Source organism: Vespula pensylvanica, chromosome 17 (assembly GCF_014466175.1).
Source record: "Vespula pensylvanica isolate Volc-1 chromosome 17, ASM1446617v1, whole genome shotgun sequence".
In the NCBI taxonomy this organism is placed as follows: Eukaryota; Metazoa; Arthropoda; class Insecta; order Hymenoptera; family Vespidae; genus Vespula; species Vespula pensylvanica.
The window spans coordinates 2,606,117-2,633,806 of NC_057701.1; the positions used below are offsets into that span (position 1 = coordinate 2,606,117).

The 27,690-nt window shown below is 26.2% G+C and overlaps 1 protein-coding gene across 1 annotated transcript in view; it reads left to right on the forward strand.

Moving 5' to 3' along the window:
* Positions 1-27,690, forward strand: part of LOC122635235 (adenylate cyclase type 2) — a 40,061-nt gene that overhangs the window by 4,768 nt on the left and 7,603 nt on the right. The window contains exons 2-6 of the mRNA XM_043825195.1: positions 14,108-14,274; positions 18,416-18,745; positions 21,209-21,403; positions 22,573-22,679; positions 24,560-24,671. Of these exons, the coding sequence (XP_043681130.1) occupies positions 14,108-14,274; positions 18,416-18,745; positions 21,209-21,403; positions 22,573-22,679; positions 24,560-24,671 (911 nt within the window). The remainder of the gene's footprint in view (positions 1-14,107; positions 14,275-18,415; positions 18,746-21,208; positions 21,404-22,572; positions 22,680-24,559; positions 24,672-27,690) is intronic.

Here is a 27,690-nt window from a genome sequence, read left to right on the forward strand (position 1 = left end):
CCACTCGAGATTTGTTTCTGAACTTTTCAGAAAGAGATAGATAGAATCTGTGTGTGAGAGAGGGAGAGAGCTACAGAGGGAGAAACAAAGGTAGAATCAGAAAGAGAAAGAGATAAAAATGTCGGTTTAGAAGAAGACAAAAAACATGAAACGGTTTCTTCTTTTTCTTTCTTTTTTTTTTTTTTCTCTTAACTTCCTTACTTATTCGCTTCGAGAATTGTGTTCGCTTTAATTTACGAGAAAGCAATGTCTTTTTATTTCGTTTTATCTTTGTTCCTTTTCTTTTCTTTTCTTTTTTTTTTTTTTGTACGCATTTCTTAAGGTTAGGAACGAATGGAAGTGAGAATGTTGATAAAAGGGTTTTGTCAGGATTAAAATCTAATGGACAATCAATGAATACGATTATACGTTTATTTAAAAAGGAACTGATAAATTGTATGAATGATAAGATAATTAACGTAACAAGATAGTTATTTTTCAGTATGCAGAATAAGATAAATGTTTACGTGTGTATGTGTTTCTTAGTTGATCTTAAAAAAAGAAAGAAAAAAGGGAAAGAGAAGAAAAAATATCTTCCACGTTGCTTTTTCTTCTTCTTCTTCTTCTTCTTCTTCTTTATATCTCATGCTATATTAATTGAATTTATATATTAATTTAATTGAATATTTTTTATCGTGAGAAAAAATTAAGAAAAAAAGACAGAGAAATAAAAGGAAACATATGAAAGAACGATCCATCCATCTATCTATCCATTCTGGCAAGCTCTGCATCAAGAATACGATACTTTGTAATTAGTGAACTTGAACCACAGTTAAGGACAATTGAGATAGCTGACCTCTCTCTCTCTCTCTCTCTCTCTCTCTCTCTCTCTCTCTCTTTGTCTCTTTGTCTCTCTCTTTCTTTCTCTCTCTGTCTATCTATCTGTCTTTCATGATGCCAGAGAAGTTATTTCCTATGAATTACGATCGGTGCTCTAATCGCTGCTAACTACTTTGAGACCTATCTAGAAGATTTTCTTTCTTCTTTTCTTCTCATACTTTTTTCTTTCAACGTTTCTTTTTTTCCCTTAAATTATTCAAAATCAATTCTTTGTATTCTTCAATCAATTGAGACACGATATAACAATTAACAATATACTTGCGAATTTTGTTTCTTTTTTCTTTTTCTTTTTCTATTTTTGTTAGCGAGACATTTTATAAGGGAATTTATTACTTATAAAAAAAGAAAAGCAAATATGGTCAGAGTTAATTGATAAATAGGACTGAACAAATAATTATATAATTACGAAGAAAAATTATTATGATGATAAGTAATAGTGAGTAATAATTTAGTAATTGGTAATCACATTTTTTTCTTATATAAGATATCGAAATATTCGGAAGAAAACGTAGAAAGAAAAAAGAAACAAAAATTAAAAAGACAAAATATGGCAATTTTTTTTTTTTGTTCTTTTTTTTTAAATAGTTCATTCACAAAACTAAAAGAGAGAGAGAGAGAGAGAAAGATCGGATAGTCCCTTCCGGCCAGTTTGAAAATAGTTTTTGCTGGCCATCAGCCAAACTCTACTGATCTCTTCCTGCGTATCATCCTCTTCGTTTCCGATAAATGTTTTCTCTTTACCGTTTTACTCACTATGTATAATATATGTACTTATACATATATGTATATATACATACAGACATATACAAGAAATATTTTCATTTTAATTAAACCATGCAAATTATTGAAAGTTATTAATAGTAAGAAATAATTTTGTGTGTGTGTGTGTGTGTGTGTGTTACAGATATTTTTCATTCGTATTATATTATTAAATATTTAATATTTAATAATATTATTATAAATATAAATCAAGAAAATAGTTTTAATAATTATTATAGAGAAATAATATTATTATTATTGTTATTGTATTTTATAGCGATCACAATTTATAAAATCAGTGATATCAGATTTAAAATTTATATTTATTCAATGATTTTCTTTCTTTTCTTGTTTCTTTTAATATTGTTTATGTAGAATTTAACTAGTAAATATTACATTAAAATAATATATCTTATATAAATATGTACATGTACACGCACCGACATATTTCCATTAGATGGAATGGTAAATATTATTCTCTGCATTTTATGGATATTCAAGAAATAGAAGAGATTTAAGGGAGGTGCAAACTGCAAATCCTTCTAGAAATTAACCTCGCAGTATGTAAGACGTCTGAAATAATATCGTAACACGTACACAAATACACACATTCACACATACTTAAACCTAGATTTACAGTGTTTTGAAGGATGTTAGAAAAAGAAATGAGTTCACTCCTTCATTTTTCCTTTTATTTCATTTATTTTTGTTCTTTCTTTTAAGGACGTCATACTTTGATCGATTTCCTTAAGAAACGATCGATATAAGATAAAATAAAATATATTAATTATATTATTCATTTATCTTTTTCGAGACTTGGGCTAATTTTTTTTCTTTTTTTCTTTTTTTTCATATTATAAAAAAAGTTTCTAAGTTTGCAGATTAAGATTTAAAAAAAAAAAAAAAGTGTAGAATATTTCGGAATACGCTTAATAGATTTTTTAAATCACTTAGGAATTTTTTATTCATCCTGTATAGTAAAAAAAAACTATATATATATATATAGATATATGATATATAAAAAAAGTTAGGACAAACGTGCTCGAAAATAATATCACTCTTCTATGCATAAAAGTACACGTACACACATACGAAAATATATAGATGAATATGCGTGAGTAAATAAAAACAGATATTCATCCCTTTTGACCTAATTTCGAATTGAACCTGTAGCTCACCCTGTATCCTAGCGATCAGTCGAGCAAACGAACTAATTCTCTTCAATAATTCGTAGCCGATAGTTCAGTAACCAATGTACACCGCAATTTGTTTCTGTTACATGTCTTCAATTTACTTACTTACGTACATATATATACTTACTTTCTAACTTATGTATAGTCCCTAGTTCTTTCACTCTTCCATGTCTAACATGATGTCACGTGATATGTGCTCGTTAGTCTTCTTCTCTAGCTTATAGTCACGTGATATCGCATTTATTTACTACGTTAGTCGTTTTTCTCGATGACAAGAAACTGATTTTTATCGAAAGCCAATTATTTTTTTCTCTTTTCTTCTTTTTTCTAAGGGGGAGATTTATCTAAGAAATTAAGTCATTACTGTTCTCTAATCGGTTGAATATTGCGTGTTCAATTATTTAATGGTAATAAGCTAGAATCTTTTTATCGAATAGAAAGAAATCAAAAGAAATTAAAGGAAGTGTTCAATTTGTCTCTTTTTCTTTTTTTTTTCTTTTCTTTTTTTTTTTCTAGGCTTACCAAATCTAATTTTTTTTTTAATCGCTCAAATATTGTGTACAAAGAAATACAAGATTTTATCGAGTAAAAAAGAAATTACAGAAAGTATTTTATTATTCTTTTTTCTTTGTAGCTTAATCAATCTAATCAATTCGATTAACAAATCTAATCTCCTTTTAATCGATTGAATATTGAATTTAGTGTTGATGGAATAAGTGGAATGATTTTATCGAGTACAGAGGTATTAAAGAGAGTGTTCAGCTCCTTTTTTCCTTCCCCCCCCCTTTTTTTTTCGTTTTGATCGAACAAGTACAAAAATCAATTCCGAATTAAATTGAATCCTACTTTATCTCTTGTTTCTGCCATATTTTATATTCATCTCTTTTTTTTTCTCAAAGCAACCACAATCATTTTTGCGCTTTTTCCTTTTTATTCTTTTATTAGCGATATTCTTCCATTTGAATTTTCTATTATTCTGTTACTTTACTTGAATAATACAAAAATATTCATTTCATTTTTTACATTACGTTTTAATTCTCAGATGTTTTAAATTTCTATTTTCGATGAATATATATATTGGAAATTGTTTTTTAAAGTAAGTATATATATATATATATATATATATATATATATATAAATTTGTTCGTTTCCTTTTCTTTTCTTTTTCTTCTTTGATACAACTTACAACTTTAAATTACATTGTAAATATATAAAGTTTCTACAAAATTCAATCTAATTATCTTCAAATCTTTAAGAAATTTTTTATTCAAATATTTCCATGACATTGTAGTTAACAATGATAAAGATCATTGATGATTTAAAGAGCAAAGAAAAAGACAAAATGATCCAGATTGGCCGTGATCCTGAAATGTTATAATTTTCATGAAAATATCTTTTAATAAAGAATTAGATTTTTTAATAAAGGAGTTTGAATAGTACATAAACAGATAGATAGATAGATATAGTTTATATTTTACATAGTAATTGTTTATTTCTCTGTAACGAAAATACAGAGAGAGAGAGAGAGAGAGAGAGAGAGAGAGAGAGAGAGAGAGAGAGAGAGAAATAAATAAACAAGAGATCCTTTCGTTAGATTTCAGCTTCAACAAACAAATATCGCTCGTAGTGTTATCATGTCAACGATTCTATAAATTTTCTCTATTCCTCACTATCTCTCTCTCTCTCTCTCTCTCTCTCTCTCTCTCTCTCTCTCTCTCTCTCTCTCTCTCTCGCTTGCTCGCTCGCTTTCTCGCTTTCTTCCTTTCTCTCATCAGGAATATTATCGGGAAAATGTAGAGTTTATCTCAGTGATTTTATTGAAGTACCTTTGGTCTCGAACGTTTCGAATGAGGTCAGATACGAAAGCTCGTCACGAATAATCATATTCACGAGGAGCTTAAAATGCGTGGACGCACGCATTCGTCGATCGATGGACGAGAGAATTTCGTTGTATTCAAGAGTGATTTTACACGCATTTGTGCGTGTGTAAAAGAGAGAGAGAGAGAGAGAGAGAGAAAGAAAGAGATAAAAAAATCGGTTATTTATCAATAGTGTTTAGAATGAAAAATAAAATCAATCGTTCTAAATCGTTGAAAAGTTTGAATCGGTAAAGTATACTCTATTTTATAGTAGTAGTCATTTTAGTTGCTATTTGGAAACTTTGTTTAGATCGATGCGAGAGAGAAAGAAAGGAGATAGACAGAAAGGTACGAGGAAGTCGGTTACTTATTAATAGTGTTTAAGATCAAAAATAAAATCTATTGTTCCAGATCGTTGCGAGATTTGAAATATTAAAATATATGCCATTTTACAATGCTGTTATTGTTACCATTTTATATAATAATATATAAATATTATATATTATTTATAATATTATTATATAATACTATATAATATTATTATTAAAAGTAATATATAAACGTTATATAAAAGTAACATATATAAAAGTAATGTATAAACTAATCATAACTTTTCATTATTAATCTCTAATCGAAAATATTGCTATAACAATAATAACATGTATATATACGATAACAGTGTATAACGTAAACATATGATAGATTCATTTACACGAACAATAAAGAAGCTTGAACGTTCTAATAAATATATATAATATTAATGTCGCAAGGTCGATTAGGCGAAATAAATGAACGATCGGATTGGCTTTCGCTAGAACGGTTTTCCGGGTACTCGGTCGAACTATAATAAATTCGTTCGACGTGCTATTAGGGGCAAACCACCTGTCGAAACGTATACTTCTCTCTCTCTCTTCAATCAATCTATTAAGTATACACCTGAGTATATATATATATATATAGTGTGTATATATATATATATATATCGTAAAATCATTCGATTCGAATTTGTTACGTTAGAAAATGTTATACCCTTGTTTTTCGGTGATATATCTTCTGAAACGTGCTTCGTTTTAAACGAGCCATTAAACTCGTTTTGTTCATTTCCACGATTTTACGATGGACGTTTAATGTTACTTCTTCTATCATATTTCTAACGGATTTCAACAAAATTTTACGATCAATGAGATGCCTAGAAATAATTTTATTAAAGTTTTGTTGTTATTGTTATTATTGTTAATATCATTATTAATATTGTTATTCTTTTTGTAAAGAACAATTAGAAATTACAAAGATTCTTTTATAGTTTAGATATCTAATTTTATAATCTAATTCTTATGTATATCGATACGAAATTTTACGATCAAACGATCTAGGAATATATTTTTTATTTTTTTATTTTTTTTTTTTATATATATATATATAATAGAAAGTGTACAGAATTTTTTGTAGGTTAGGTATCTCTAATGTCTCTCTTTCTTTCTTTCTTTCTCTTTTTTTTTTAATTTTTTTTTTACTTTTTTTTTTATAGAGACATCGAACATTTAACCTAATTCTACGGTCGAATTCGATGATAAATTATGCGTCCAGGTGTGCGTCAGCTGTCAGTAAGTTTCCGAGCCAAAATTTTGATTAGTCACGAAATAAGGTTATTTTTTTTTATCCACTTTCTTTTTTGATTTTTGTTTTGTTTTTCTTTTTTTTTTTTTTTCACAATAACTACTTCGATTTTCTCTCTTTTATGCTTTTCTCATAACAAATAAAAACGTATTGTTCTGAAGAAAAGAAAGAAGAAAAAGTGAAGAATACAAATAAAAACGAAGTCACGAAGTTGCGGGATCGGGGAGAAAGAGAAATTGAAAAAGAAAAAAGAAAGAATAAAAAAAGAAAAAGGGAGAAGGAGAAGAAAGAAATTGTTGCCAAAATATTTCAATAAATTTTACGATTGGTCGATAGACGCCGTAAGAAAAATGCATATTAATTTTTGATTTTATTTATAGCCTTTACGCGAGTCACGACACAGAGGACCGACTTTATCGCAAACCGAGAGTTTATGGACTCGAGCGAGAGCTATTTTAAAAATAATGTACGCGTGACGTGGATAACGTAACTCCTTCGACGAAAATACTTGTAATGTTCGTGAAAACTTTGACGTCTTTATTTGTAGATTAACGATTTTCGATGAACGTTAACTATTCGATACGATAGGGACAATGTCGTATTAAATTCGGAAATAATTCTTTCATTGGATCGTCTTAATAGTTAGAATTTTTTTGTAACATTTGTTTGTTCGTACCCATCACTACCACTTTCTTGTTCGCTCTCATTACAATCATTTTGTTCATACCCATCACTACCACTTGTTCGTACTCATTACAATCATTTTGTTCATACCCATCACTACCACTTGTTCGTATTCATTTTTATCATTATGTTCGTACCCATCACTACCACTTCCTTGTTCATACTGATTACAATCATTCTATTCATACACGTCACTACAATCTTGTTAATATATCGTTACTATTATTATTATTTTATTCACTACTGTCTTCCTTCTTTCTGATACCTGTAACTTTTTCATTAACACTTATTATTATACTTATTCTTTTTATACCCATCACTCTTTACCTTTTTATATTATCCTGCATCGTAAAACTCAACAGAACATTACGCGTGACTCCCTTGGAGATTCGCATTGTAGCCATGAAATTTTACGGTCACATCGAATGCGTTTACCAGAACGCGAATGTCTCGTTAGCAACGGTATTATTAATTTAAGTAGAAAAGGAAATTCCTGGTTAATGTTAGTACTCTCAACGACGGAAAATATCAAAGTAGAGGATGTTAACAACGTTGACCCAATAAAAAAGATTATTTCATTGAACCCCCGTTAGTTTCTCAACGAATCTTTTATCTCTTATTACTTTCATTTATTATTTTGCTGGACATTAACGAGATATTTTCTTTCCAATATTGTATTATTTTTAAATATTATTATGTAATATTGAATATACAACATGTATAATATTTATTATATCATATTATATCTATAAATGTAATATATACGAAAGATGATATCAAAAATAATTATCTTAGATATCTATGATTTTTACAAATACATTATTCAGCAAAAAAAAAAAAATTATTATTACATTTTATCGATAACAAAACGAACATTTCTAGCTAAATGTGTATGTAATATAATACATTAATCTCTATAATAATCTATCAGATTTTAGATAATACGAGTTTAATTTCTTTCTTTCTTTTTTTTCTTTTTTTTTTTTTTTTATGTAGGATCATAATTTCGAACATAAAATTTCATTTATAATCTTACTTGAACTTTTCTCTCTCTCTCTCTCTCTCTCTCTCTCTCTCTCTCTCTCTCTCTCTCTCTCTCTCTCTCTCTCTCTCTCTCTCTCTCTCTCTCTGTCTTTATTTATTTTTGTCTCCTTGTCATAAAATATAGCGTGAAATAATGGCGTCTTTTCTTTCCATGCAACTACACATAAGTACATACATTTCCATATAACTCAGACTTTTATTCTTCTCGCGAATTTTCAACGACAAATTTTTTTTATCAAAAAATATAGGAAGAAGGAAAAGAAAGAAGGAAAGAAAAGTACGAAGAAAAAGAAAAATTCGAATAAGGGAAAAAGAGAAAAGAGAAAAGAAAATAAAAGAAAAGAAACTAGAAAGGAAACTAGAAAGGAACGTGAAGTTCTAACAATTTACGAGTTTGATAGAAGGAGCAACAGGTCCGAGACAATCGAATTTTGTCAAGCTTGTTGAATTCCTTTTCATTTTTAAACTTCGACGTTTTATTTGAAAAGTTTCTACTATCGAAGAGAACATTGTTCTCTTTGCTAACGAAATATGAACATTCCAAAGCTATCGCCTTTTATTGTATTTCATTCATGTAAAAGGATCGTATTCGTTCAATTTTATGTAGAAAATATTATGAATAGGAGAAAATATTTCGAAGGAAATCAATAAAAAAATGTCACGAAACGTAGATATAAAAGAAAGATATATGTATATATGTATATATATATATATATATATATATATATATATATATAATATAACAATTATAAAATAGATATCAATATTACAGTACATATTAAATATATATTAATATATTTCATTAAAACGATATATTCTATATGAATGAATAATTAAGTTAAAATTATAAATTTAATAAATTTCATTGGATTTAATATATAAAAAATATAGTGTTTGTGTAGAAACCTTTGAACCAGCCTGTATATCATGGTCTATATAAAGTATTACGAATGAAGTATTTAAAAAAAAAAAAAAAAAAGGATTTTCAAATGAAATTATTATAATTGTTGGCAATGTATGTAAATTTATTTCAAATTTGCAAAAATATTTGCAAAATATGCAAAAAAATTGTCAGATATAGTATATAGGGTGGGTCAAAAGTTTATGAAAAATGACTTTAAAGATCATCGAGGTATCTTGTTCTCTTTTTTCTTGCTATTTTAATATATTTAAAAAAAAAAAAATTAAAAATGAAAGAAAAAGAAGGAAAGATGACAGAGAAAGTTTTGAAGAAATGTAATTAATCTTTAAAATCGCTTAAAAACTTTTGTATTTTATCACTCTACATATTTTCACACTTATATATCTTATTTATCTATCTAGTTAATATCAGTAGAGTTATATTTAGTTTATTGAATTGAAGATATAATACCAATAAGTACGTACATATGTACCTGCATAAGTACTTACGTAGTTTCTACAATATGATATCAAAACGATCGATCGATTCGTTAATTAACGATTTCATGTATGACTTAGTATTAGTATGATATATATATAACATATCGTTGCTATACGTGTTATGTTACAAAAACGTATATCGGATAATAATACCACCTACGTGTCTTATTAATTTAACGATCGATTTTTTCGTTGAACTAATCGTTCGCTAATTAATCATTACTTTTTTCCCCTCTTATTTTATTTTATTTTATTTTTTTTTTTATCTTTTTATAAAAGAAACAAAGAAGCGTTAAAGAAAGCGTTACAAAACTTACAAGGACAAAAATCATTCTTTATTTGTTAACGAAAAAAAAAAAAAAAAAAAAAGTAAAGTAAAAAATTAAGTCAATTGAAACGAAAATTCGTAGATAACAAAAATATGATATAAAATTATTACAGTCGATAAAGAATAATAATTGGATAAATTTTTAATATTTCTGAAATTTGGAAGTATTTTTTCTTTTCTTTTTTTTTTGTTTGAATTAGGTCATCGTTATAATAGCAGCTTTTAAACATTGCAATAGAAATAATAAATTAAGATCGTAGTTAATTTCTAATGGTTATCAATAATCTAAAAATAACTTGTGTTAAAAAAAAAAAAAAAAAGAAAAGAAACATAATAGAATTGCCAAATTAAAATCAGAATTCATTTCTAATCGATTAACCGATTAATACAAATCATTGATGACCTAAAAGAAAACATTTATATAAAGAAAAAAATTATAACGAAATAATAAAAAAGAAAAGAATTAGATTCATATATTATTTTTAATCAATGAACAAAAGATAACATATATGTATATATAAAAATATATAAAAGGAATAAAAATAGATACTTGCACGCAAGATAATTAGACTAATTAGGCATACTTTTAGCTCATTGGATAATTAGCAACATTAACTATCGTCGTCTTTGTCGTTATTGTTGTCTTCGTTGTCGTTATCTGGGCACGACTAATATTCATTAGCCCATTAGACTTATTCGTTTATTCGGCTATAATTACGTTAATGCGTTTTTAAAAATGCCTGAATATTAAGGTTATCTTCAAAATCTTCCAATTATTATTATTATTATTATTATTATTATTATTATTATTATTATTATTATTTCTTTTTTTTTACGAACAAATTAATACTTAAAAAAAGAATTAAAACAAGACATGAAAATTATTATTATTATTTATATAAAATTCTCTCTCTAAAAAAAAAAAAAAAAAGAAAAAAGAAAGTATTCGATGATATAATTGTTAACGAAATTTAACGAAATTTGATTTTATAAAAAATATTACATTCATTTATTTATAAGCAAGTTCAATGAGGATAAACAATAAATTTGCATTAACGAAGCAGAAAATCGAATTTCTACTCTAATTAATACGATCGAAGGTTCTATATGATGGAGCTGACATAATCTATGAACGTAATCTACGAACAACGTCGATACACCTGCAGGAGAATTGAAATCAATTTTTCTCGTTATGAGAAAGACAATTATTAACAAAGAGTAATCAAATGCGGGAGAGAGAGGGAGAGAGAGAGAGAGAGAGAAAGAGAAAGAGTTTCAATTAATTTCTTTTTCGATATAATTAACGTTTTTTGAGGAAATATAAAAAAAAAGATTACTTTTAAAAATTAACTATCGATTTTAATCGAAAGTGACAAAATCTACTGATCTTATTTTATACGACACATCATCGAACTCTTTCGAATTACCTGCGAAATGTTTAAAAAAAAAAAAAGAAAAAGAAAAAAAAAGACAACAATATAAATTTATTTCGGCTTATTACAATTTCAAAATGATCGCTATTTATTTGATCAATATATTTCGATAGATTTTTAAACAATATTTTAAATTAATTATCATTTATTACATCGAGAAACTATTACTATTATTTCGATTAAGGTATTTGTTAAATATAATAATTTTAAATAGATGATCAATATTTATGGTATAATAAATTCAGACTCTATCATATTGTTTATACTGATCGTTTGTATTATCTACCGACATTTCATTATAAATATCAACCAATATATTTTTATAGAATGATCATTTATTGTACAAAATACATATCATTATTTTTACATATCGATAAAAATATATTCATCAAATAAATTGAAATATTTCAAAATTGTATAAAGAACATTTATAATTCATCAATGCTCAAAGAATGATAAGAAAAATGGAACCCCATTTACAATAATAGCATGCCGAGAAAAATAAGAATTTTATCAATCTATCTATCAGCATCTATCTATCCATTTGATTTTCTGATTTCTTATGCTGCATACGAGTCACTTCGTTCGATGAAAAGAAACTTGATAGAAACTCTGGATGTAAAAAAAAAAAAAAAAAAAAAAGATCAAATCTATAAAATTTTCTATGGTCAAATCAGTACAGTGGAATTTTTTCATTAGCAGTTCAATATTTGCGGCATCAGAATTGGGATTGGTTGGAAAGAGTTTGCTTGGATTTCTCAAATTTTTCGTTTGATATAGAATTTAGTTTGTTCGACAAAGAGATTCGATAGTAAGGAAACTTTTGAAGCGAACAAATAAATTTGTAGGATTTTCTATGGTCACTAAATCGGTATTATTCATTAGTAGGTTGTATTCGTGATATCTCAAAATCGAATTGCAAAGTTCACAAATGAAGTTCTCAAATTTTTCGTGTAAGATACGAGTTCGTTTGTTAAACGAAAGAACAAACAATTTAGAAAAAAAAAAAAAAAAAGGAAAAAAGAAAATCTATAGGATTTTTACGGTCAAGACGATACTATGGGAATATTCATTAGTACGTTAATAGTATCAAAAAATCGATATGCAAAAGATATTGTACGATCATCCTTACACAGAGGATGAGGAGATCGAAACCTGCTGTGTATATATAATATCTGGTTCAGGGTCTTGTTCAGGGTTGAATTTCTTCGTTCATTAGTTTCTCAAGGTCATCGTGACCATCGATGATTTTTTGGAGTCCCATCTGTGATGACTCATCAATTTCGTCATCGTTTAAATCTTTAAAATGTCTGATAAGAATACTCATTGTCCCGTTAAAATAGTAACTCGTATTTTTTATATATCATTGCTTTCAAACTTTTCCTTGTTATGTGCGTGCGTGTGTCTGTGTGTGTATTTTTTTTTTCTATTGAGAAAAATCGCATAGAAATGGCATTAAAAACAAACTGACATTAACTGTTACGAACTATTAGGTTTGCACAGTTCTTTATTGAAGAAGCACGCAAAAAAACATTCGATCAATTCAAACGGTAAAAGAAATACAGCAAAAGTATTGTAAATTCGAGATAACTGGCTATGGCGAAGAAATTTTTTGTTTAGATACGTCAATCGCGTTATTTCCGTAAAAAAAAAAAAGAGAAAAAAAAGAGAGAGAGAGAGAAAGAAAATAAATAAAAATAAAAAAGAAGTGAAACGAAACATGAAAAAATATAAAAATATTAGAGCCACAAGTGTCAAAAACATCGAAACTGAACTGAACCTATATGGAATAAAATGCTGAATAGTTTTTTGATTTATTTAAAAGATTTATCGGGTTCACAGTGATAGACTTTTTTTTTCTTTTTTTTCTTTAAGAAAAAAAAGAAAAAATAAATAAATAAAAAATAAAAGAATAGAACAAAAGATAAAAAAAGAAAGAATTTTTTTCTACAGTGAGATTTAAATTAGTGCTTTTAGAACACTCGTTAGAAGTACTCTTCGATTCACTTGAAAGGAACTCTCACTTATTTTTAAACAAAACAACTTCGTCAATCCTGAAACTTAATTAATCAACGTAATTGTTCGAAGACATGTTAGCTTAATTATTTGTAAACGTTCTTCAGTATTCTCTCTCTCTCTCTCTCTCTCTCTCTCTCTCTCTCTCTCTCTCTCTCTCTCTCTCTCTCTCTCTCTCTCTCTCTCTCTCTCTCTCTCTCTCTCTCTCTCTCTCTCTCTCTCTCTCTCTCTCTCTCTCTCTCTCTCGTTTTCTTTCGTTTTCTCTCTTTCTCTCTCTTCCTCGATAATATCAATAATATTCTCGTCGATCAATTCTATCTTAAACACCCTGTATATTTAATCAGATATCGTTCATGATCGAGTCAAGGTGCAAAGACCCAATTGAATTTAGTACGATGTTGAACGTTTAAAAGGTAAAATGAGAAATTAAAAGGAAATAGGAAAATTTCTCTCTTTCTCTCTCTCTCTCTCTCTCTCTCTCTCTCTCTCTCTCTCTCTCTCTCTCTCTTTATTAAAGAGAGAGAGAGAGAGAGAGAGAAAGTCCCAAGTTACAAAGAAATATTTTTTCATAATTTTTTATTTCGAACTCGTTATTAGGTATACATTTTTTTTATTACAATTTTACGATTTAATATTTATAATTAATATGACAGATCTGGAACGAATCGGAATATTGCAATTCCTTTGAAAGTTTTGAACGAGAATATTTTTGATCGTTAGAATTGTTAAAATCGTTAAAATCGTTAAAGTTGATTGATAAAGTTCTTTTTTTTTTTTTCTTTTTTTTTTATGCGAGAGAAAAGTATTTCGTTTTCGATTTGTTCTGTTTTGTTCCGTTCGAACTTTTTTCTTTTTTCTTTTTACTAATATATCCATAAAATTTATTTTTTTCAGAAAATCCCACTGGTACAACGACCGACGAGAGCGGAGTCGAACAACTTCAAATACTTCGTGATAAATACGAAGGAAAGTTAACCATTTCTCTTTACACTGGAACGCTCTTTGTTGCCTCGGTAGCTTCGATTTTAGCCCTTGGTGCCATTTGTTTAACCAGCTCTGAGGTAAGTCCTTTATAATTTCTTCAATTTTATTCTAACTACTTACAGTTTATTAAAAAGTAATTATTCAGATATATTTATATAATTATATTTATAAATTACATATACACATACGTATATATAAAACTACACACACACACACACACACACAATCATCATTTTTTTTATATTATTATAAAAAGAATTATTAACAGTTATTTATTAAAAATCATAATTTGCTATTTGTATAATTGACAAATTAGAAATATTCTTTTTTTATTCTATAATATATATTTATATATATATATATATTTTATATTATCAATAATAATGAAAAATTATTTATTAAAAGTTATATTGGGTATCTTTCATTAATCAATAATTAATTACTAAGAATAATAATGATATATATATATATATATATAATTAATGAAGAATAAAGAAACTTTCTTATTCTCATTTCTTTTTATTTTTTTTTTTTATTTCAATTACGTGCAATAATAATTCACATGTTATCGATATAAAACTTATTATAAGTCTGTGATAAACTATTTAAAGTATTGATCTTTAAACAAGTCTTATGATGGATGGTAATATTATGCTTTTCACGATCAACAATTTTCGCAAATGTGTCTTTTAAGCGTTTCTCACGACTCGGTATTAAACTAAACTCTCATCGTAATCGATAATTAATCTTTGTCGAAACTAACAAAGACCTCGGGACTGAATATTTAAGATAGTAATTCTGTTAACATGTTCACGATTCTCCAATAACAAACATGGACCATATGAACGATCGATGGCATAGTTTCGATATAAAATCAACGAAACATACGTGAAATGAATTTCTAATAGTATTTTCTAAACATTTTCATCCATACGTGTTCGATTCTTTTTTAAATGTATAAGAACGTCGATTGTATACGTTTAAAAAAAAAAGGAAAAAAAAAACGACCTTATCGACGGAAAATAAAGATCTTTATCATAAATCCAAAGAGAAAAAAAAAAGATAAAAATAAAAAGTTAGAATACGAAGAAATAACAAATTATTTTTCTTTTTCTCTTTTTCTTTTTCTTTTCTAATATATTCAGGTATTTATATTATTGTTTAAGTGTATATTAAAAAAATGAATATATATATATATATGTGTATATGAAACGTTTAAAACGTTTTAAATTTTGTTACAATAAAACATTTTATAATCTTCTTTATCGTATATTTGAGTTAAAATTTGTATTTATTTTAATTTAAAATAATACTGAAAGTAAGCTCTGAAAACATAAATATGTAATTTTAAGCTTTCGTAACATGAAAATTACATTTAACCAAAGGACCAATCCACATTGCGTCGGTAGTAAACAAGATGCTTGCTGCCACGTTAATTCTCGTTTATGAAAATCCTTATTTTTTTTTATTTTTTTTTCCTCTTTTTTTTTCGTTTGCAAATGGCTCTTTCAACTCGTAACGTTGCAGCCTCTTCAAGTTAATATCGGCAACTCTTTATAGGTACATGTATATATACATATACATATACATATATATATATGTACAGTAGGTATGTATAAAGCGGCGGCCGACTCTCTGAGTGAACAATACTAGTTTTGTCTTTTATATTATCCGGTACGGTTTTCAAACGGAACATATTGCCAAAGGACTGCTTACAATATTTTATTGTGAAAAAAAAAAAAAAAAAAAAAAAAAAAAAGAAAAAAATAGTGGAGATAGTCTCTTTTATATTCTTTAATTAATATTCTTTGTTCCTTAGAAAAGAAATAAAAAAGAAAAAGGAAAAAGAAAATCAATTTAGACGTACCATATACGAATTTGTTTTTTTTTTCTTCTTTTTTTTTCTTTCTCTCTTTCTTTTTTTTAATATTTATAAATTAGATCAAGCTTTGTTAGAAAAGTTGAAAGTCTAATACAACTTAATCTTTATATTTCAGTAAGGTATAGTAATAATTTGATTAAATTTATTAATTTAATTATAACCTTAAATTAATAATAATTATTTATTCGTATTACGTATTTAATATTGATAAATCGTATAATAAGTTTCTTTTTTTTTCTTTTTTCTTTTTTTTTTAAAGTTACGAATCGAAACAAAGTCTCTTCTAAAATGATAAATTATGATTTTAATCTAACTTTATTTTTAAGTAATAAATCACTAACTTAATCTATAGGTAAAACATATCTTTTTAAATAATAAATTAGAAATCATTTGGTTAAATAATAAACATGTCCAGTCTGAACTAATCTCTATTTTTAATTAATGAATTACAGTTAAACAAAGCTGATCAATTTTCTTTTTATTCCTTTTTCTTTTCTCTTTATGATTTTCACGATAGAAACGAAAAAAAGCTATCCATCGTACTTTGGAATTCTTTATTATTCCTCAGGTCTTTGTTAATATAACGCACGTTACAGAACATTAGCAATTTAAATTTACAACCCTATTGTTTCCATTCCACCCACTGTGATCCCTTATCAGGATGAAATCAGTCAGTTTCTACGGGATTTATTATCCTTTCAAACTTCATTTTAGAAACCATAATCATTCCTCATCAAGCACGTTAATGCTTTCACACGTTCGTTTTCTCTTTTCTTTTTTTTTTTATTATTTATGGATGTATGTATATAATATATATATATATATATATATATATATATATATATATAACCACCAAAATATTTAAACAGAATAAATTCATTCGTATAATTCCAATACTTAACGCCCGATATTAAAATGAATTATTTCGTCGTTGATTGCGATACGATGTAATAATCCAGTTACATATATACATACATGTACATATATATTATAATATATGTATTCTGAATTATATATATATATATATGTGTGTATGTATATATATCATACGTATATTATAACATAATAATTGTAAACGTTCGAAGTTTAAAAAATTAAAAAAATGTTGATTTTTATTAACTTATGTTATTAATTAAATACAGTTAATCTTTACGTACATATTTTTTTGTTTGAGTAATTAAAATTTTATATTAAATTTTTCATCTAATCTATCTATCTATCTATCTATATATATATATATATATATATATATATATATATATATATATATATGTATCGTATACTGAGTAGTTTAATAATAATAATCGTTATAAAATTATGATTATTATCAACTTATGTCGTTCATAAAAGCTTATATCATATACATATATATATCTACAAAGTATACGTATATTGTATATAGGGTGACTCGATAATTATATCCATTTAAAGTAACAACGAAAAAAATTACGATTTTTATTAATATATCTTGCTAATTAAATACAATTGATGTTTACGCATATTTTATTATTTATTCAATTAAAATTTTATTATAGATCTTTAATAGAATTTGCCGATTTTGAAAAGAAAAAAATGTATCAGTGATATTCCTTTGAAAGGGATATACACACACTGTATGTTAATACGAACCAATCGATTTGCAGTTGATCGTGGAAACGATGAAAATGTCGGATCGTTTATTAATATTCGATGTAATGTGAGAGGAGACACGTTTGAAAGCTTTATCGCGACGTACATTCTTCTATTCCATAAAACAATATGTTTCAAATTGAATACGAAATGATAGGGGGAGAAAAAAAAAAACTACAGAGAGAAAAAAATTAGTATCATTTTCTTTTTCATAGTTTATTTTCACGTTGGTTTTCATTCCGATTGGAAAAATTTCATCAAAAATGTTTTTGATGCAAGTGGACAAAAAACAACAGTACCTTCCAAATTTATAATATTTAAATACGAAAATAAAAAAGAAAATAATAATATTACGTATATTAAAACAAAACAGAAAAAAGAGTATATAATGGAAAATATTAAAAGTAAAAAAATAAAACGAAAAGAAATTATTAGATATATAAAGAAATTATTAGATACATAAACGAAAGCATAATAAAATTGAATAAAAATTATATGATGAAAGATACAAAGATTTGTTTTTTTTTTTTTTTTTTTTATTATTATTATTAATTTACTATAAAGATAAATTAAGTAAATTACGTATATACAACAAACGTGTGAATATAAAAATATATGATCTTTCTCATTTTCGTAATAATTAATTCGTATTAATAAACTATCTTTAATATTAGATAACTATCTAAATATTATATTTCTATTTTCAGGATTTCTCTCATATTGTATTACCAATATCAACATTATCAGTGATGCTAGTTTCATCGTTGACTCTATTGGTCGTCTCACAATTACCTTCTACGTTAACATCAGCAAGAACAAGATTCCTCGTGGGACAACTATCATCTGTGATCCTTGGATTTGGTATCCTGATACTTGGCGGTGCTATTCCAATGTTTGCTTGCATCCTTTCGATTACAGCAGCCTTACCAAGGATTAAAAGGCTCAGACCAACTATCGGTCCTTTTATCCTTGCTATCATGCACGTGGGACAGAGATTTATCTTGGAAAAGGAATTGGTCGATAACAAAATAAGTCAAGTGAGTCTTTTATATATTTATGGTTCATATATCTTGTTCATATATATATATATATATATATATATATATATATTTTGTTTTATTTTTTATTTTTTATTTATCAAGAATAACAAGCTTTATAGAATGAAAGAAATGTTGATTAAGATCATTCTTTTGGTTATCATTGACTTAAGACACTTGATATTTTAATAAGTTAATACATATTTCAATAAATATATGTAATTGTAATTAAATATGATTTATTTGAATATATATTTTTTATTATATATATTTATTTATAATATTACAAATATAATTTATGTATATATGTGCTTTTTAAGTTGCACGTTAATGATGCTTAAATATTTTTCATATACATATATATATATATATATATATATATATATATAAATGTAAATAAAAAAAAATATTTTACTTTTTTGTTTTTTAAGTATCTCTTTAATTATTATTTTTTTTGTTCTTCACCTACTTTTTAATTTTTATTATTATTTCAATAATTGTATATAGCATCTCAATGTCGTGATTTAGTATTTTTTTTTAGTACTTTCTTTTTTTTTTTTAATTTCACTTTTCCTAGATCTCTTTAATCTGGGCTAATTCGTTTGACATCATTCACAATCTTTATCGAGTCAATAAATTTATTTCTCTCTCTCTCTCTCTCTCCTCCCCTCCTCTCTCTCTCTCTCTCTCTCTCTCTCTCTTCCTACAACCATCTAATGTATAATATATATTTCTTGATATACATATATAAAAAAAAGATACACCATATAAAAAAGAAATTATAAAAAAAATTCATAGTTTGTCTGTCATATATATATATATATATATATATATATATATATATATATATAGGACATGAAAAATATTCGTTGTATGTTCCTCAACCAAATGTGTCTGTGTGTGTGTGTGTGTGTGGGTGAAAGAGAGAAAAAAAAGTTTCCCATTCAATGCCCCTCTCACTTTTTCTTTGTGAATAAGAAAGATCAATAAAATCCTTCGGGCGTGTCAATAAAATCCTTCAAGATCCTTGGATCGAGCAAGATTGTAAATAGATAGTAGTTTCTATGTGTATATATATATATATATGCGTATATACAAGACGGCTCTTTTATCTCAAAGAAACCTTCGATTTAAAGTTTTGCAACTTATGAACTAATCAATCATCTAACATTTCCAACTTTTATATATATATATATATATATATATATAAATTTTAATTATATTATAGATCAAAGAGATTTGTTTTATTTTAATGTTATAATATTTATAATCATTTCAATTGAAACTTAAATTACTTATTTTGTATAACATTCCAAATAATCTTTATATATATATATATATACATGTATATATTTTAATTTAGTTAAAATCAAAAATAGATGAAAATCTTGTTAGGAGATAGGAAATCGTAGAAGAAAAAATTGATGTAGATTATTTATTTAATGGAATTAACATGATCTGGTATGATTTTTGTTTGAATAAGTAATAACCAATCTAAGTTGGGATCAGAAAGTTATTAAAAGAAACATCGTTGTCCTTTACACGGTAGCAAAGATAAACATCCTCGGGTATTTATATACCATGGTTAATCCAGATAGGAAGAGAGTACGTAAACCTAATTATGTAAACATTGTTTCTATCGAATGTATGTACCAACGGTGATGATGATAGTGATGGTGGTGGTAAGGGTAGGAATGGAAGTGGGTATGATACATCGAGCTAACAGATGAGTTCTCTGGCAATTTTATGCAATACTCGTAATACGTTAAAATGATACGTAAATGTAATACTATAGCATATAAATGTATTTCGATAATATAAAGATCTATACTTGGTTCAAATACACATACATATATACACACACGTGCATTTTCATTATCAATTATGATAGAGGGAGGAATAATGAATTTTGTTGTTTAATTCGTTTCTTTGAATACAAATTAATTTTCGATTAAATTAATGCGACTATTTCAGAAAGAGAATGAATGAAATTTTTTTTATTATATGCGTTATTTATTATATGTATTATATTACTTTCAAAGTACTTGAAATATATAACGTCAAAATAGAAATTAGAATAGTTTGAAGTAAATCGTACTTATAGTATTAAAAGTTAATTAAATTCTGATTGGGAGATAATTAATTTTTGAGATATACTTGTGGGAGAAAGGTTTGCGTATATTTAGAAAATTGCAATTATTAAAATTGAAAAGAAAATGTTTCTCCTTTTTCCTTTCTCGTTTCTACGATTCTATGTTACGATTTTATTGTAGTTATTATGGAAAAGTCATTGAATATAATTAGAGAATGTTTATTGAATTTAAAATATAGTAAATATAAATATTTTGAATAAATTTTATGCCATTGTAATTATGATAGTTGTAACACAATTCTATAATCATTATTATTATTACATTAATTTATTATAATGAAATTATTAATTATTATTATTACATTGAACAGATAATAAGCGAGGCTATATTGATGTTCACTGCGATCCTGGCAGGACTTTACTACAGGATTCTTACAGCAACGGCACATCAAAGGACCTTCGCTGGTACGAGAACGGTGATCGAGTCTCGGATAAAATTAGAATGCGAAAGAGAACAGCAAGAACAATTATTGCTAAGCGTTATTCCGGCCTACATAGCAGCAGAGGTAAAAGAACAGATGATACTTACGAATATTCTCTACGGAAATAGCCGTAAGAAAACCAAACGAAACGAAACCAAACGAAATCGTACAAAACGAAACTAAACGAAACGAAATCATAAGCTAAGTAAAAATTTCGGTCATAAATATTATTTTTTCTTTTTTCTAATAAAAAAAATTTCTTTTCTTAAATTTATTTTATAATGCAAATCGATGAAGATTATTGCATATCGTTTCGATTATCTTATCAAAATCAAAATTGATTTCTATCTATGGATTTTCTAAGTGATTTTTTAAATTAATTAAATTTCTCTGAGAATCTTTTAATTAATTTCTCTTTTTTTCTGTCTTTTTTTTTTTTTTTTTAAATTATAAAACTCCATGTGTCTTATGTTTATAAAATTACAAGTCCGACTATAAGCCTAATTATATGTATATATTTTTTTTTTTACTAGAAAGAATCTGATGTGCAATCTGTTAGTAATTGTAGTTATATTTATATATCATTTGCATTATAAATATTTTCTGTTCATTCCAAATTTTTATCTTTAATCTCCAATCAGAGATAATCGTGGTGTATAGAATGTATCCAGATTAATATAAATTGCAATCTGTGTATACGTATACAAGCTGTTTTTTTTTTCTTTTTTTTTTTTTTTTAAACTACGTTCACGTCATACATTGTTATCAAAATTTAATTAAACAATTTAATTCAATAATCCAATTCTAATACTTTTTTTTTTTAATACATCATTTAATCATAATACTTTTTTAATTACATATCATATAACACTTCATATAGTATTATTCAAAATTACAGAACTTTTTGTTCGATCTAGAAAAAAAGAAAAAAAAAAAAAGAAAAGGTTAGTCAATTTCGCGAGACATAATTATTTTAATAATATTATAACGCGGTCAAAAAAAAAAAAAAAAAAAGAGAAAGAAAGAAAATAGGTAAATAAAAGAATAAATAAATAAATAAATAAATAAATTGATTAAAAAATTGTCACGTACACTTTTTTTTATCCGTTCAGAAAAGCAACTCCGCTTCGATCTTTTTTCTTTGCTTTTTTTTTCTGCAAATGTAAACGACAGGAAAAAAAGAGAAAAAAGGACAAAGTAAAAAAAGAAAGATGTAGTAATTTTATCGAAAGAACATACGATACTGTTTGCAGGTTAAAAGGAGTATAATGTTGAAAATGGCGGACGCTTGTCAGGAAGCTAACAAGCATAAACAGACCAGGTTTCATGAGATGTACGTGCAACGACATAACAATGTCAGGTCAGTCACGATCGAACACGAATACATTAGCTGTAAGCATCGAAAGATATAACAAATTTGTGTGTGTGTGTGTGTGTGTGTGTGTGTACATAAGAGTAATTGTGTGTATACATAATCATATATATATGTGATTATATATTATATTATATATATAATCTATATATATACAATCAGTGATATAATCAATGATATAATCAGTAAATGATTGTGTGTGTGTGTGTGTGTGTGTGTGTGTAAAACTAATTGATTTATAAAATCATCTAAGAACGTTGGTTCTAATTGTGGATTAAATTGATTTTATAAATTAATTATTTTTTTTTTCGAAACCTTTTAGAATAATTTTCTTTCTCTTTCTATTTTTTTTCTTTTTTTTTAAGATTTTAAACAAATCCCTAAGCTTGTAGTTTTACGATCTGAGAAGAAAAAAAAAAAAGAACTAGGCTAAAAAGTAATCTCGTGAAATAGAGTAATCGATTTTTTCAAAATCGTTAAAAAAAAAATCTTTTGGCCTATATAGTGTATAATATCGAAAAGAAAATATCGAGTTTAAAATCATTGAACCATGATAAAGTTGATTACAGAAAGAGAGAGAGAGAGAGAGAGGATAAATATTCAAAAGGTTTTCGATGCATCTCTTCGTATTTGTTATTTACATCCCAACGAGATTAGATCTGGGGATTAGAGTGTTATGATGCATGGAAATTATGTTCATCAAGATGTGGCTTAATTAGACACGTAAACGTGTAGCAAGTAGAATGAACAAGTAGAATAATCAAAAGATTCAATTGATTTTCTATGCAATAGAATAATTTCTAATCCATGATTTGAATGACATTCGTTGTTTTGCGAAGAGATTAGAATCGTATGAGAAACATATTTATTCTTCACTCTCTTTCGGGAATTTATATATCAATATTTTTGAAAATTATATTCTATTTCAATTTTGCTTCTTATTAAATTTGTATATTTTTTAAGGGGAAATAATTTATTAATTATATAGTATATGAAAATAGTATAATGTTGATATAGTATAATAGTATGATAGTGTACTATTATAATATTATTTTTATGGTATATAACGTTATTGATATATTAGTATTATTACAAACTACAGTATATTATATACATATATATATATATATTATACTATATTATAGCGTATTATATTATTAGTATACTAATAAAAAAATATTAGAGAATGTATAGAATAATAATAATATAGCAATATTAATATGCTAATAATATAATATAATATACTACAGTTAAAAGTAAAATTATATAAAATAAATATATTACATATTATAACTATTAGATTATATCTATTAGTTATATCTTAATAATGTACTAAACTAAATTAATCGAGTAACTAAACTAATTTAAATTAAACTAACTTATTTTTAAACTAAACTAATTTATTGATTTATTTATTTATTTATTTTTTCTTTTAAATATAATAAAAAGTTTGATTAAACAAACTCAAATTTTAATAGAAAATTCATGATTTAAAAATTATAGGAATAAGATATTACTTTTTCCATTCGAAAGTTTGTTGTCCGTTAAAAGTTACGCGTCAATGCAAACGATAAAGATCGCCTATTTTCACTGAAGCGAATTAATATGGGGAATCCCATAGGTAATTCCATTTCCCTAGTATGTGTAAGTGAAGAAGAGTAAGAGTTCTGTTCGATCTTCCGGAAAATCGAATTGCAAACTATCTTTTCGTTTCGATATACAAAATATTATAAAATAAATAGAAGCGAATATTTTTCCTTTTTTTTTTTTTGTTTATTTTTTTTTTTTTTGAAATAAACATAAGATGTTTTTGTTATTAACTTTTCTTATTTACTTACAACTTATTATTCATTTTTTAATTTTTTTAGCATTCTCTATGCGGACATCGTTAACTTCACGCCACTTTCCGAGCAGCTTTCGGCATCCGATTTAGTGAAAACTTTGAACGAGCTTTTTGGCAGATTCGATCAAATCGCTCAGGTAAATATTATATGAAGTATATATATATATATATAAAAATTCTTTTTATTATATGAAATATATATATCATTCTTAATAAGTCTAATATTAAAATATAATAATAATAATAATAATAATAATAATATAATCAGAAAAAAAGGAGAATATTATTATTACTACAATCTACTAAAAAGTATTTTTATTTTTATCAAGTATAATATTATCACTATGATCACAAACAAACACATATTCTACTCTCATAAATTTTCTAATACTACTGATGGAAGATTGCAAAGTAAAATTTTATACGATTATCGAAATCGATAAATAACATTCCTTGCAAAAATTAGGAGTCAAGGAATATTTCTGTGAAGCACTTAGAAATTGACTTCGTCTATCCTACATTTAGAATTCTTCATATATTTACCAATACACACACACACACACACACACACACATAAAGAGAGAAAAGATACATACATACATACATATGATGTACATATATACACGTAGTCAAGTCATAACTTGTACATCCATATATACATAAATAAATACATACATACATGGAAACCAATCTATACACAGACACACATACATATACACACGTACAAGCATATTCCATCGCGGTTTAAAAAAGGATCTCTCGATAGATCGATAAAGGAACGTAAAGCAAGTAATATTGCACGAGGATATCTCGTTATTTTTATGTGAAACTACTTTAGAACGAATTTATTGCTTCATAAAGGGAAATTATTAAAAGAAAAAAGAAAAAAAAAAAAAGGAGAAGAAGAAAGAAATATATAGATAAATAAATAAGAATTACAAATTTATTAATGAAGGAATGATATTTTTAGAGAGAAAAAAAAAAGAAAAGAAAAATCAATTGGTTACAAAAAGAAAGAAAAGTATAATATGTGTTTCGTTGTGCATTATTTATATAGATACACACGCACACACATAGAAATATATACAGGACGGGCCAAAAGTCTTCAAGTTAGCCGAAAGTTTGAAGGCGATGTTAAAAAATGCAATAACTTTTATCCCGAGATTTCTTAAGTTCGCAAAGTTTCACCTGTAATTTTACGAGCCAAACTTCGTAATTTTACGATAATAATCAACAACAAGAACAACAATAAAAAATATATATACATTAGTGTAGAAAGTTGCGAAAGGTAGTGATTCATTTTTAAAATCACTTAGGAAGTTTTGACCGATCCAAGAACTTTACTGAGAATCATCTAAGGACCTTTGACTCACCCTGTATATACACATGTACAAATTCGATACAGTCGTTTCGTCGATAGTTAGGATATTCGATCTCTATACGTACTATCGTCGTTCGTTATATGTCTAATGATTGGATGTTATACGGATTATAGACACTAATGGATGACGATATAATAGATAATGTGTGTGTGTGTATGTGTTTGTATGTGTTACGTGAGATCGCATTTCTAGTTAGACCTTTAATAATCGATTTCTCTTATCGGTATAGTAGCTATCATCGTTGACGTTAACGGTATATACCTTCACGGTATCTAATTCGAAACATATCGAAGAGATCAAATGAGTGAAAGAGAAAGAGAATGAGATTGGAGTGGAATGGGGAGGAGAGAGAGAGAGAGAGAGAGAGAGAGAGAGAGAGAGAGAGAGAGAGAGGAGACAAGTGATAAAAGAAATCGAATAATCCTGAAATAATGCGAAAAGGAACAGTTTCTCTATTTCTATTTCTATTTCTTTTTATCGTATTTATTTTTGTTTCTTTCTTTCTTTTTCGCTTTTTTGTTCTTTTTTCTTTTTTCTTTTTTTTTTTTTTCGTTCTCTACTAGCTAGCAACGCCTTCTAAGCTTTTAAATCCGAACGTTTTGCTTTTTTACGGTTAGATCGTCTTTTCCTTTCGGGAAAATAGCATCAACGTTTTAACTTTTTATCAATGGTTATAAATCTTTTTATTTTATATATATATATATATATATATATATATATATATATGCATTAATTATGTGTATTAATATAATCGATTAATAAGTTTAAAAAGTAATGTAATCTGTATGTATTAATATGTGTGTAAATATTAATCTATTTATTTTGTGATTATATATCTGTCTATATATTTTGGTTAATTCCATAAAGAATTTTAATTATAGTAGTTATATTAATCCTTTGGAAATGTTTCAATGCATTGAAAGGTTAAAATACATGGGACACGTTCGTTTGTATTTACCGCTTTTTTCCATATCTCTCTCTCTCTCTCTCTCTCTCTCTCTCTCTCTCTCTCTTTTAAAAAGCGCGCAAAAAATTAAATCAATCATCATCATTATTCTTTATTATTATTAATATTATTCTTTTTTTATTGTAATAATTATTCTGATTATCGCTATTATGAACTATTTAAAAGCTATTACAAAGTCATTATCTTTTATTCTTCTTAATATTCATGTTATTACTATTTTTTTTGAAATCACACGTTAATAAAACAGATCGATAAAACAAATTCGTTATATTTTCGACGATTATTATAATATTCACTTTTTCGTTTGACGTTGAGATTTTTATTGTACTTTTTTTTCTCCAAAAACAAAAAAAAAAAAAAAAAAGAAATCACGTTCGTTCGTGTAATCAGAAGCAGCTTTGGATCGTATCGGTTTAGTTGATTCAGTGAAAAACTCGAAAAACGAAACGGAAAAAGGACGGAAAGGATAGCGATGAAAATGTTTTCATATCGTATCGATTTTTGCATCGAATATTCTATTCAAAGGATAAAAAAAAACAGATGGACTACTCACAGCTTTCTTCTCGTAATATTCGTACCACCCGATATATTCTCACAATAATCTTCTATTGCTCGAAACAAAGAAAAAAAGAATAAAAATTCTAATCTAATTGAGAACCTCGCGAATTTCTCTTCGCCATATTGTACTTTATTTTTTTTCTACTTACTTATTCATTTAACAGGTGGCACTTGAGTCTCGCAAAAAGTTTCTCTCTCTCTCTCTCTCTCTCTCTCTCTCTCTCTCTCTCTCTCTCTCTCTCTCTCTCT